The sequence below is a fragment of the Myxine glutinosa genome, chromosome 12, assembly GCF_964187855.1.
Source record: "Myxine glutinosa chromosome 12, kmMyxGlut1.1, whole genome shotgun sequence".
Classification (NCBI taxonomy): domain Eukaryota; kingdom Metazoa; phylum Chordata; class Myxini; order Myxiniformes; family Myxinidae; genus Myxine; species Myxine glutinosa.
Genome location: NC_136272.1, coordinates 29,831,107 through 29,844,158, shown reverse-complemented (window position 1 = coordinate 29,844,158; position 13,052 = coordinate 29,831,107). Strand labels below are relative to the sequence as shown.

At 44.2% G+C, this 13,052-nt stretch overlaps 1 protein-coding gene across 1 annotated transcript in view; it reads right to left on the bottom strand.

Annotated features, from left to right (window-relative positions):
• ATP6AP1 (ATPase H+ transporting accessory protein 1) overlaps positions 1–13,052 on the bottom strand; it is a 45,478-nt gene that overhangs the window by 17,564 nt on the left and 14,862 nt on the right. The window contains exons 2-4 of the mRNA XM_068132867.2: positions 8,208–8,328; positions 6,066–6,131; positions 3,873–4,057 (exon numbers count right to left, since the gene is read on the bottom strand). Of these exons, the coding sequence (XP_067988968.2) occupies positions 3,873–4,057; positions 6,066–6,131; positions 8,208–8,328 (372 nt within the window). The remainder of the gene's footprint in view (positions 1–3,872; positions 4,058–6,065; positions 6,132–8,207; positions 8,329–13,052) is intronic.

Below are 13,052 nucleotides of genomic sequence, written 5' to 3'. Positions count from 1 at the left end.
GCTTCCATCAGTTAAACGTGAGCGTAGGTTGGTCTTAATGTTCCAACCTTAATAGCAAACTAGTTGGCTATCTGATAAAATTGATTTCTTCACCTTTACAATGACGCGGACATGCTCGCGAGCCATTGGTTCCCGACCCGACCCACGGGTGACCCGTGACCCGTGAAATTTATCTTCAAAACTGATTTCTGTTTACTTTAAAATGACACAGTATTATTAAGAAATATCACAAGTATTTTAAAATCAGTTCCAAACTGATTTTTTTTTTTTTTTTTTTTCAACTCAAAATTGTCTGGGAGCCATATGCCGTCACCGGAAGAGCCATATATGGCTCGCGAGCCATAGGTTCCCGACTGCTGCTTTATATGGTACACAATATTATATCGAACATGTGCTCTAAAGAAAAATGATACACATAATTAAAAATCATTATTTTGTTTTAAAAATGGAGTGTTTCAATTGTTCGTGACGTTTCGGTGACAAACATTTAATAATTTCTTATCCATGGGTTTGGGAAAAAAATTGTTGTTTTTGGCTAATTTATGTTAACCTTTTAGCAGCCATTTTGAAATTTCAAGGTTATGGCAACCACCTTTACTTTTAAAAGTTGCTTATTTGAATTTGCCATGTCAGAAAACATATTATTAGACACTAAAATCATTAGAATCGGACAATGTTAACTGTGTTGGTGAATTTGACCGCCAGTCAAAAGTGCGTTGACCTTTCGACGTTTTTGACCATAGCGCCCTCATTTAAGGTCGGAGGTATAACAAACTATACATTTTTGGAATCCTCATGACTAGACGAGTAATGTGATATGCATATCGACACGATTGGAATATATTTGAATTTTGACCCCTGTTTGACCTTTGTTGACCCTTCCTGGAAATGCCTGACATTTTCAAGGGGGCAGCCCAAGTCAAAATTGTTCGGTATTCATCAGGGAACACAAAAACACTTTCAAACCTTTGTTCCCAGAATTTGGTCACGGGACCTACAGGCTGGTCTCCTACTATTTACAGAGATGTGAAGAAAACATTTTTACCCCATTTGTGAAATTGCAAGGTTTTTCTTCCACAGATATACTGAGTGGTTCATTTACAATCATTAGGTAGCTAATAGCGACTCACAATTTGAGATATGACTTTCTAACTACTTCCACCAACTTCGTCATCATCCTTGTTTAATCACAGTTGGTATTCGAAGGCTGCAAGAAACTATGCTGAAAACTCAGGCTTACACATTTCACCGTAGGCATTGTTGTTTTGGTAATTCAAAGAGATCTCTTTCGCATATATAAACCGTGTGTGAGCATCATGGAATTAATCTCAACACGGAGCAGAGACCCCCAAAACTCGAAGCTCTCGTCACCAAGGACCGTTCCTTAGTTAAACGAGTTTTAGAAATTAAACGTTCACTGCACATTCACGCATTCATTGCTGATGTACATTGAGCAAATGTAATTGCCTGCAATAATAATCAACCAGAAGGCATCTCAAATTGCAAAGCTCGTCCGCATCTGCTTTGTACTCGCACTAAACTTGAAGAAAAGAATGGCTAAAAAATTTTTATTGTACATTTTATTAATTAGCGTTCTCCATATTCTTCTGATAAAGGTTTGTTCAAAATTTGATGACAGAAGCTCAAATGGTAAAAAGGTTGCACACACATACGTCTCCTGCTGCACGGGTGGATGGGTTAGAAACCCCTTAAGCTCAGATACCCCCAAACAAACCATTGCCTTTACTCTGATTCATATATTTGTAACCAATTCCTGGAACATGAAATTGGTAGAACAACCACTCAGAGCAAATCCCCTGAAGATGACCAATAATATCTGTCGAATGTGAAGGTAGGCTCTTCTTAAAAAGTAAGCCTTTTCTGTACCTGTACAAACAAACGCAGTGGCATGCATGACAAGCAATTTCATTTTCTTCACATCTCCAAATTAATGTAAAAAAAAAAAAACCCTTCAACTCAGATTAGGTTATCAATTCTATTTGTAAAACTCAAAGATTTGAATTGTAAACAAATAAATTAATAAAGGGTATTGGTGAACATATTGTCGCATCAAACGGCCCCCGTTAACGTGGACCGACTGGGGATAAAAGACCCCCGCAAATTGCAAAATGGAGTTAAAAGTACCGCGTTCAATTACTAGCATGATTTCCCAATAATCACCCAATAAAAGCCAAACCTGTCAGTGAAACATGCGCGAGGCAAAAGGGCAGGATGATGTTTATTTTAGTTTAAATGGTTCATTAATTATCAGAGATAAGGGTAGACAAGATGCAATAAATAATATGAAACTAACCAAATTATCGACAGAGTAACCAAGCGGATTCAAACGAGGAACAAAGGGGGCAGGCAAGGGCTTGTGGCGAGGCATGAAGCTGGTGTGGCATGCAGGTATCTGCAGGATGATCTGGCACAGGGAGACGAATGGCTACACGAAAGACGAGACGCGATGCCGGGGAGATGCCATCCTCACTCTCTGGTACCGTGCGACCTTCTTCTTCAGGTCACGAAACAGAGACATACGTTACTCTCTCGACGGTCCACCCCAAACTAGTGTGCTCAAGTGCAGCTATGGCCCTTGTAAACTCTAGGACCACCTCATGCATGGAGGGTCCCTCTGCCCGCTGATGTGGGAGACTCCCTCTTCCCGGGGCAGCCATGCATGGAGGGTCCCTCTGCCTAACCCATGGGATAGCCACAATAAGAAATATTCTGCCCCTCTCCAGGGCTCTACAGAAGACCTTGCTGCCATGACTTGCGGTGCACTGGCCAAACAGTTTGTACTGTTTCCTGTTAACATGCGATGCACTTGCTCATGTGCCCTTCTGCCCAAATCCTCACCTGGCCTCACTTGAAAACAGGAGGTTTCACACGATACAATGTTACTCTGTATACTGCTCTATAAGGAATGCTCACTGCTTCCTCAGTGAATGTTTTACAAGACAACTTACTCCTGCCAAATATCTTGTTACAAGGGGAATCAAATTTACGTAATCATATGGTTCATACTACAGTCTCAATACAATCTAGCTGTGGGCCCCTCCTCCCCCTAAAATTGTGGACAAACAATTTTTTAAAGATAGAAATGCAGAAATTTTTGACCCCCCCCCTCCCCACCCCCCAACAGATTATATCTAGAAAGGCACTCGGTAGAGCACATACCTCTGCCAGGCTGAGCAGTTTACGATTTGCATCGCACTGATAGGCCGGATCTGCATCCAGCCTTTAACTAGAATCTAATCGGCTTCTTATTGTCACCTAACCAACTCACCCACCAAGTTTTGTCATAAACCGTCCACAACTTTTTGAGATATCATGCTTTATATCGTTTACAGTCCCATCTCTCAATGGTGAAGAATCACTTGAAAATTATCGTATACGGATCCGAATCTTCATCAAAATCGAATCAATTAGTCATTGTCACACACCAAACCTGTCCACCAAATTTCGTCCCAATCCATTCATGACTCAGATATCCTGCTCACAGACAGACAAACAGACGGGTTGAAAGCGTAACCTCCGAACACCTTCGGTGGCTGAGCTAATTAGCTTCCACACCACTTTGTCCCATCCACCAATTCTCTGTTCACACCCACCCCCCTGCCTTCCCCTCCCCTCCACCCCCCATCCCTCCTCCTTCTATCAAATGAACTCCCCCACCCCTGTACAATAAACATAAAGTTGCTGTCTCAAGTCTCACAGTTAGCAGTAACAGATATAGCTTGCAGAGGAACCTTTGTGGGAAGTGAGATTGTGGAAGAACATAACACAGAGGTCTTGCAAACCAACAATGGAAATAGAGAAATAGGAGTGTATACAAGAGAAGCTAACAATTTAAATGTAACAAATCTGACCTGCGTGTGTCCTCCAAAGGCACAAGCAGCAATCCAGGTGCAACTGGAGGCAGAGAGTCCAATGGCTGCCCTGGTTTCAGTTCCGAGACGGTCCGCCCTTTGCTCAGCCAGCGCGCTAAGCCACCGGTCGCATGCCAGCTTACAGCAGGCAGCACCAACTGAGATCCCAAATGCTGCAACCACCACTGTATGAGGAAGAAGGCAGTTTTTATTTTGAGCTATATTCAAACTACCCCATGAACCTGTTTACCGTACAGGTGATAGCGATTAGGGATACATATACACTCGGACCACAACATTCATGTTCCCAACATTCGTGGACCCCATGTATTTGCGGTTGATAAATTGTGACCGGCTTCTACATTTGAGGCCCTGTGTCCCACAAATTCGTGGTTTTTTGCAGGTGCAAAAAAAAAATAATTCCATGAGCTGCGAGCAAGACCTGCTTCTACATTCCCAGCTCTGCTCTTTGCATTTTCATGGCTTTTAGCGGCCACAGAAAATATTTTAGCCACGCTATAAACGAGCTTCGTGGGATATCCCGCTATCTGCTCAATAAAACATCATCCGAGATGTTACACATGCGAAACACACATATGGCCATTCACACGGTAAACATTGCTTCACGGGATATCCCACCATTCACATGGTAAACATTGCTTTGCGGAATATCCCACCATTCACACGGTAAACATTGCTTCACGGAATATCCTGCCATTCACACGGTAAAACATTGCTTCATGGAATATCCCACCATTCACATGGTAAACATTGCTTCACGGAATATACCTCCATTCACATGGTAAAACATTGCTTGGTGGGATATCCCGCCATTCACACGGTAAAACATTGCTTCGCGGAATATTCCGCAATTTACACGGTAAAGCATTGCTTCACAGGATATCCCACTATTTACACTGTAAACATTGCTTTGCGGAATATCCCACCATTCACACAGTAAACATTGCTTCAAGGAATATCCCGCCATTCACACAGTAAACATGGCTTTGCGGGATATCCCGCCATTCACATGGTAAACATTGCTTTGCGGGATATCTTGCCATTCACATGGTAAACATTGCATTGTGGGCTATTCCACCAGCTGCATAACACGTCATCCCCTGCGAGTTACTGCACAGAACGAAAACACTCCACCACATCTATTACTGCAATTATCTGTCTCCCTTTTACCTACTGAAACAATGCCCTGACATTCACCGGATTTTCATCGACATTTGCGGACTTTGCCTCGACGTTTGTGGATTTTGCCTCGCCATTTGTGGATTTTTAAATGCCCGGAACCTATTCCCCCTTTTTACATTGAAACAATGCCCCCACATTCGCTGTTCCACCTTTTGCGGAATTTTCCAGGAACATATCACCCGTGAATGCGGGGGTCCGAGTGTACTGTATTAAAGTATAAATCACTGCATAGCTAGTCTCACAAAAGATTCATTAAATAGTGTATCTACAGCTTTGTATCTTGCCGGGAATTACGAGGTTTTTGTATTTTGACACTCCAATGACACTTTTCGTCCATTTGACTGTCTTTTTCGACCTATATGCCTCCGCCCAGATTACTTCATCATTATGTCATTAGATTACTACAAGTACATCATTATGTACTTGTACCAAGTTCGACTTCGACCTTGATACTCAGAGACTGTTTCCACAGCTGCATTTTACACCATCCTAACCTTGTGGCAGGTTGTTGTTGTTGTTTCGTATGCAGCCTGAGGTTGCTGGTTGCATCATTTCTCTGGAAGCACGTTAGTGCCGCTGATGCAGTGCCCCGATTACCAGTGAACTGGTACTCAATTTGCCGACCTCAGAAGGATGACAGACTGAGTCAACCCCCCTGCTGTTAATTCAAAGATCGACCGGGATTCAAACTCAGGATTCTAGGATCCCAAGCCAGCACCTTAACCATTAGGCCAACACCAGGCTCTGTGGCACGTTGAACCCTCACCACAAATACCCCCAGAAGCCCATGCGTTTAGGGGATCATGAAACGGACCACTTATGACCCACTGCCACCGCCCCTTCCTGGGATGAGGGGCCTGCGTATACGTACTTGTTAATTTGGTTGAGAATGGACAAGATAACTAGAAGAGTTAGTGAACAAATAAACTAACCTTTTACACTTTATTGAACAACCCAGAACTAAAATATTGTACGTATTCAAATGATTACCTGCACATGTGAAAATGCACTGTCTCCTCCCGCCTGTCCATATTGTGTGAAATCCTCAATGCTCAGCTGTTTGGAAGAGCACACATAACATAGATTAGTCAAATAAATATACTCAGAGGCAAAAGTTATTGTGACATGGAATTTTTTCATTGGTAATCTTGTGAATGACTTTTTGGATTTGAACCAGAGAAAGAGTCTGTTAAAATGGTCGAAGAAACGCAACCAAGCAGTTGTTGTTCGAATTGCACGAAATTTGCAAGAAGCATGACATATTCGAGAAAAATGGCCAGCAATGTTCACTTTAAAAGGCCAGACAACCAGACGCTTATCATTTCCACTCAATGCAGTCTTAAGAAGTGCAGAAGTCAGAAAAACACCTCTATTCATCGTTCTGGAACAAGTTCGACATGCCACGCCTCGGGGAAAATGACAGATGGAGAGCTATAGGTATGCTTCAGTCTGGTACCTCGCAGCGTGATGTTGCTCGTCGATTCAACGTCCATTGAAACACCATTTGGCACTTATGGCGACGTTTTCAGCAAAACAATCAAGTTATAGACCGTCCCCGTAGTGGCCGCCCACCAGTGACGACCCCACGTCAAGACCGATGGATTCGAACCACGCACCTCCGACACAGGTTCCAGCCAGCAACCCTTACAGCCCGTACCATACCTGGCAACAGAGGTGTATCTGCGAGAACAGTTCGACGACATCTACGCGTCTACGGCATCCGTGCAAGACGCCCAGCCCGACGGCCAATTCTGACGCCAGAACATCGACGTCTCCAGTGGAGCAGACAACACTTGCGATGGGGAGCACATTAGTGGAGAAGAGTTCTCTTCACCTATGAGTCACGTTTCCTTCTTCACCGAGCTGACGGTAGGACAAGTGTCTGCAGGCGCACAGGTGAACGTTAAATCAGGCCATGTGTTCTGGAAGGGGATCGTTTTGGAGGTGGGGGCGTTATGATCTGGGGTGGGATAACAGCTGCAGCAAGGACGCCAATGATTGTGATTGAGGGGAACTTGAATGCTGTGAGGTACCGAGACGAGATTTTGCAAATGGCCACTTTACCGTTTTTGCAACAGAACGGCCCTGGAGTGACGTTTCAACACGATAACGCCAGACCACACGTTACTCGAGTTGTACAGCAGTATCTTAATCAGAACAATGTTAATGTGTTACCCTGGCCTGCAAAATCCCCTGATTTGTCACCCAGTGAACACATCTGGGATGAAATGGAGCGATGTTTACGACGTCATCTGAATCCTCCAACAACGCTGAAGGAACTCCGCCAAATCCTTCCTCGGATATGGAATGATCTTCCCCAGGACTTTCATCGAAGTTTAGTGGCCTCAATGAGGCGAAAGTGCCAGGCCTGCATCAAAGCACAAGATGGACACACTCGCTACTGACCGTGTGAACTTGCTTGTGAACCCCCTCTTGTGTTGTGGCTCATTTGCATATGCCAGGTGCACTGTTCTTATGGACTGTTGATTGTTACCATACCTTGAAACATTTGTCTTTCCATGTAATAACATTTCATTCGCGGCAGTAAAAGTTTAACACTGATTCTGTTTGTTGTTTGTGTGTCACAATAACTTTTGCCTTTGAGTATATATACAAAGCAATTACGCAAGATGCTTGTCACCTGTGACATCAGCAGCAAAATATACAGGAGTCAGGATGATGATAGAAATCAGACATCACAGACCAACCAGGTAGTCCCAATTACTTACTTACTTTCCCCAACCTTCCTGCCAATAAAAAGACAGTTAGACAAAAGGAAAGTCAATTTGGCCCATCACAACAGCGCTGTATGCATGCCACTGCACTCTCATATACAACATACAACAGGCAGTGTGCGAATTATACCTGGCTAACCCCAAGCATGGAATCGACCTGTGTACAGGAACACCGCGCTTTTGAAAGATACCACTGAATCTTAAAAATCCGCACCCTAAATTCAGACGCACCAGCCGGCTTTACTTCCTCATACAAAGAATAGCATGCACCCACTGCTCATACTGTATCAGAATAGCAGTTTCAAGAAAAGACCAACCCTATTGGGCATCAGACATGGACTAGACACCTGAATGACATGTGTGCTGCCAAATGCACTGCTCTGTGCAAGTCTGATACCTTGTCCTGCAAGAATAGCACAAGGTTGTCATTCGCCAGCACGGGAGTCAGGAGGTTATGGAGTTCAGGTTCAGAGAGCACTTGACCAGCAGGCAGCCGGGAACTCCCATCCCACAGAGAGCTGGAGAAGAGGAATCATGTGACTGAAGGTGCATACAGGGACAATGCAGAAAGTGGAAAGGAGTTTGAGCAGGAAAAAGGTGTATTGAGAAAAGTGGGAGAACAAAGTAAATGGGAAAAGATAGAAGTTGGCATCTTGAACAAGCTAAAAAAAAAACTAAAAAAAACGAGAACGACACTCTTCGACGTCGCGAGTCGACCGATATGCCTCCGCCCAGATTACTACATCATTATATATACTTGTACCAAGTTCGATTTAAATCTCTTCAGCTGTTCTCAAGTATCACATTTTTACTTGACATGACCTCTGACCTTTGATGCTGAAATCTATTCAGTTCATCCTTGCATCATAATACATACTTGTACCAAGTTTGGTCAAAATCCCATCACTGGTTCACAAATTAGCGCAGCAACAAAATTTTTATCCAACAAGACCTTTGACCTGTTGACCCCATAATCTAATCAGTTTATCTTTACCTCATTTACCTGTTTGACTGGGATCTCCTGATCATACCTGTACCAAGTTTGACTGGGATCCCTTAAGCCGTTCTTAGGTTATTGTGGTAACGAAATAATTGTAACTTAACATGACCTCTGAACTTTGACCCCATAATCTAATCAGTTCATATTTGCATCATAATATCTTACTATAATTCACGAAATGTCCGCCCGTTTGTCTGTCTGTCTGTTCGAAGGTACCGCAAAAACGGCTGAACCGATCGCAACAATATTTTGGGTGGGTATTCCTGGGACCCCCTGGAGTACAAAGGCTATATTATTTTTCCAATTTCTCCAAGTTTTCCAATTTTTCCAAACACGATGGAATAATATTTACCAATATGAACAGTGATGTGGCTTTTGTTGAAATTCTACGTACCAGGAGAGAGTAGATCGACTCCTGACAAACTCTTCCTATATAAACGTGCGGCTCCGAAGTAACACGGCAGCGTGTGCAAAGCCACTGAGAAACAGGTGTATCGGCCGCTTCCGTGTTACAGATTCGGCGCGCACTCTTCACACATAAACATGCGACTAAGACGTGTAGTGGCCGCTTCCGTTTTGCAGAATTCAAACATTTTTCAAAATGGGCGCCATGTACTGTTTAGATTTTGATGATTTGCGTGTGATATGATTCAACGGATGTTTATATAAATCATTTAAAATAAAAAAAGCCCTCAATTTCTGATATTTTGCCTTTTCATTTGGGCTTCCCAATTGAAGCCCCGCCCTTAGGGCGGGTACCGTTGCGAGTACTGTATAATTAAAGCAAGTTTGGTAGCAATCCCATGACTGGTTGACAAGTTAGCTAGGTAACAGAATTTTTATCTAACAGGATGTCTGACATTTGACCTTTGACCTCTTTAACCCAAAATCAAATAAGTTCATCTTTACATCATAATACATACGTGGACCAACTTTGGTCAGAATTCCATCACTGGTTCACAAGTTATCGTGGTAACGGGACGTTTACCTAACATGACCTCTGACCTTTAACCTCGTGACCCCAAAATCAAATCAGTTAATCTTCAACTCATTATACACACCTGCCCCAAGTTTGACTTAGATCCCTTCAGCCGTTCTCAAGTTATCACGGTAACCAAAACCTATCACGGACTGACGGACGGTCAACCTGAAAACATAATGCCTCCGACAACTTCGTCGGCGGAGGCATATAAATAATTATTAATGTACACGACTATGCATGGTACAAATACCACAGCAATTAAGCAGTTAGATCCCAGTGGTGAATGATGAGCTAAATCCAAAATATAAACCAAATTTGTTGTTTGGGAGTAGACAGAGAATATTGACAGAAAAATGATGGATTGCATCTCAGAGTTCATGATCTCAGAATCAGCTGAAAGCAAAGCAGCAATGCTTCCTGCAAATGCGAGGAAACGAACATCGAAATGGTACAGGCCAAGGTTGTCTATGGGTGTGAAGACATTCACGAATTGCAAAGACTAAATTAACCTCAGAGTGCCTCCACGGGAAACACCAGACTCAATGGAGCAACTTTTAGCAACGTGGTGGTTGTACCCCCCCCCCCCCCCCCCCCAATGTAAGTCGGTGGCCAAATCTTCCCCATTCTTCCCTCCTGCCCGGATTCGTCAGGGCAGTGTGGTCATGGTCAGAGTGGCGATCGGTCCCCAAGGACCCTCTGACCCCGTCTCTCACACTCTCTTACCGTGTCACTCTGTCGTGGCCCTGGCTTTGTAAAGGCGGGGGGGGGGGGGGGTACACCATCCTGGATGTGAGTGATCTCTAGGTTGCCCCTGGGCGATCGATTGGCTGCCTCAGTGCTGCAAGCTCAGTGCTTGAGAGAACTTTCCGTGGCAATACAACAACAAGAACAACTAGAACAGCACTCAGTAGAGAGCATGCCTCCACCAGGCTGACTAGTTTACATTTTGTATCCCACTGATAGATCAGATCGGGATCAGGACCTGAACCAAAATCTAATGGGCTTGTTCTTGTCACTTACCCAACTCATCCACCTAGTTTAGTCATAACTCGTACACAACTTTTTGAAATATCATGCAATATATAGTTTTTGGCTCTGTCACTCAACGGTGAAGAAGCACTTTCATCATTAAAAAATTCTCGTATCTGGATTCGGATCTTCACCAAAACTGAATCAATTCTTCCTTGCCACATACCCAACCTGTCCACCAAGTTTCATCTGGATTTATACACAACCTTTTGAGATGTCGTGCCATATATCGTTTTTTTGTCCCACCTCTCAATGGTGAAGAATTATTTAAAATAGTCACAGATCCAGATCCGCATCTGGATCTTCACTAAAATCGAATCATTTCGTCCGTGTCACATACCCAACCTTTCCACCAAATTTCGTCCGAATACGTCCACACCTTTTTGAGATGTCCTGTTCATAAACAAACGGAGGTAACAACAGACCCCATGGGTAGATAAGTCAGAGCCAACAATAAAATGGCGTCAAAAACGATGCATTAATTTCAGGCCTACACAGGATGGCAGGATACCCAGAGGTATCCACACTCGCTTCCAAGCTGTCGAGCACGAGTTTGAATCTCGACACAGCTATAAACTGTCATCCTGGTGCTTCGCAGGCAGGGCCCGGCATCAAAGTGTGTCGTTCCTCGGATGGATGTTTAACTGGGTGTGCTGTCTGCTAGCATCGATGATGTTAAAGATCCCATGGTGTCATTCGTGAAGAGTCGGTGAGTTATCGCCGGCACCCTGAACGAATTACAAATTCCTGCCTGAACTGCGGGCAGCAAGTGGTCTTGCCTTCTTGAAGTTTCCTCAACACCAGGTTCGACTGCTTGCTGTCTTTAAGTGTGGATGCTCTCTGGGCAGCATCTTCTGCACCATAAACAAATTGACCAGGTGGTTCACAGACATCAGGTGAACGAGCTTCTTCAGATCGACGGGCAACCAAGATATTTGCATGCGTGCTTGTTGGGCCTTGAGCCTGCCGTTGGTGGACCGAGAGCTTCATAGTAATTAAAGCTGATTGCCAGACTGTATAAAGGCTAAGGACCATGGCCAATTGTCCATCGAGGCCAAGTAGGTACACGTTCTACCTCGAGACAAGATGATGGTCTTTTGGCCAATAGAGGGGTTTCAGTACTCGTGATGCCGAGCTAAGGCACCATATTGGCTGGCAAGCTAAACAAGCAAGATAATATAAGGTGAACAAGACCTAACAAGGCCAAATAATTAGCTTAACCTTCTGGTGCAGCAAGTTAGAATAACGAGATAAATGTGAAAAATTGAAGAGCTCCTGATGCTGCCGTTTCCAGTGAAGTCAATACAACCAACATGGCGGTGCGCACGGCATTATGGGATAAATGTGTAAACCCTCCATAGCACACGGTCTTGTTGTACCTTCCACCTCTCCATAACAGGTTGGGTTGGACACGTCAAGATCCAAACCCACCGTTCTGTCCATCTCTCCAAATCAAAGCTTTCAAACCATTTGGCTTAGGCCCTGGTGTTGGCTTAGCGGTTAGGGTGCCGGCTTGGGATCCGAGGACCCTGGGTCCGAATCCCGGTCGATCGCTGAATTAACACCAGGGGGGTTGACTAAGCCCGTCATCCTTCCGAGGTCGGCAAATTGAGTACCAGTTCACTGGTAATTAATTCCCTGTGTGTTGCAAGAGGCGACTAACAGGGTTGGTGGCAGGAAGGGCGTCCGGCTGTAAAACATTGCTTCAAAAAGGGGACCAAGGTGCCCAAAAAAGGCCAACCCCCACCCTGCGGGGAAAAATGGCCTCCAAAGGTGGTTCAAACCATTTACACTCGGGCGAATTTTCTCGAATACGTGGATTTGTCGCTGTTGATCTCCAAAAGGTCCAAAGGATTTATGAATCACGTGATCCCACTAAAGCGGTAAACCCGGCAGCTGACATTACCAAATTAACGAGCTAACTCACCTGTAAACTATTTCAACCACAGTTATCACACTATAACTCTCAACAACATGAGAGTTGGTGAGTCCAACGAAAAGGTGTCTTTTGTACATTCGGAGATTACACACAAATTATTCCTTTTCATTCAACTAGTGGGTAAGCCTGGCGTTGGCTTAGCGGCTAGGGTGCCAGCTTTAGGATCCTAGGATCCTGGGTTTGAATCCCGGTCGATCACTCAATTAACGCCAGGGGGGTTGACTCAGCCTGTCATCCTTCCGAGGTCGGCAAATTGAGTACCAGTTCACTAGTAATTCCCTGTTTGTCGGAA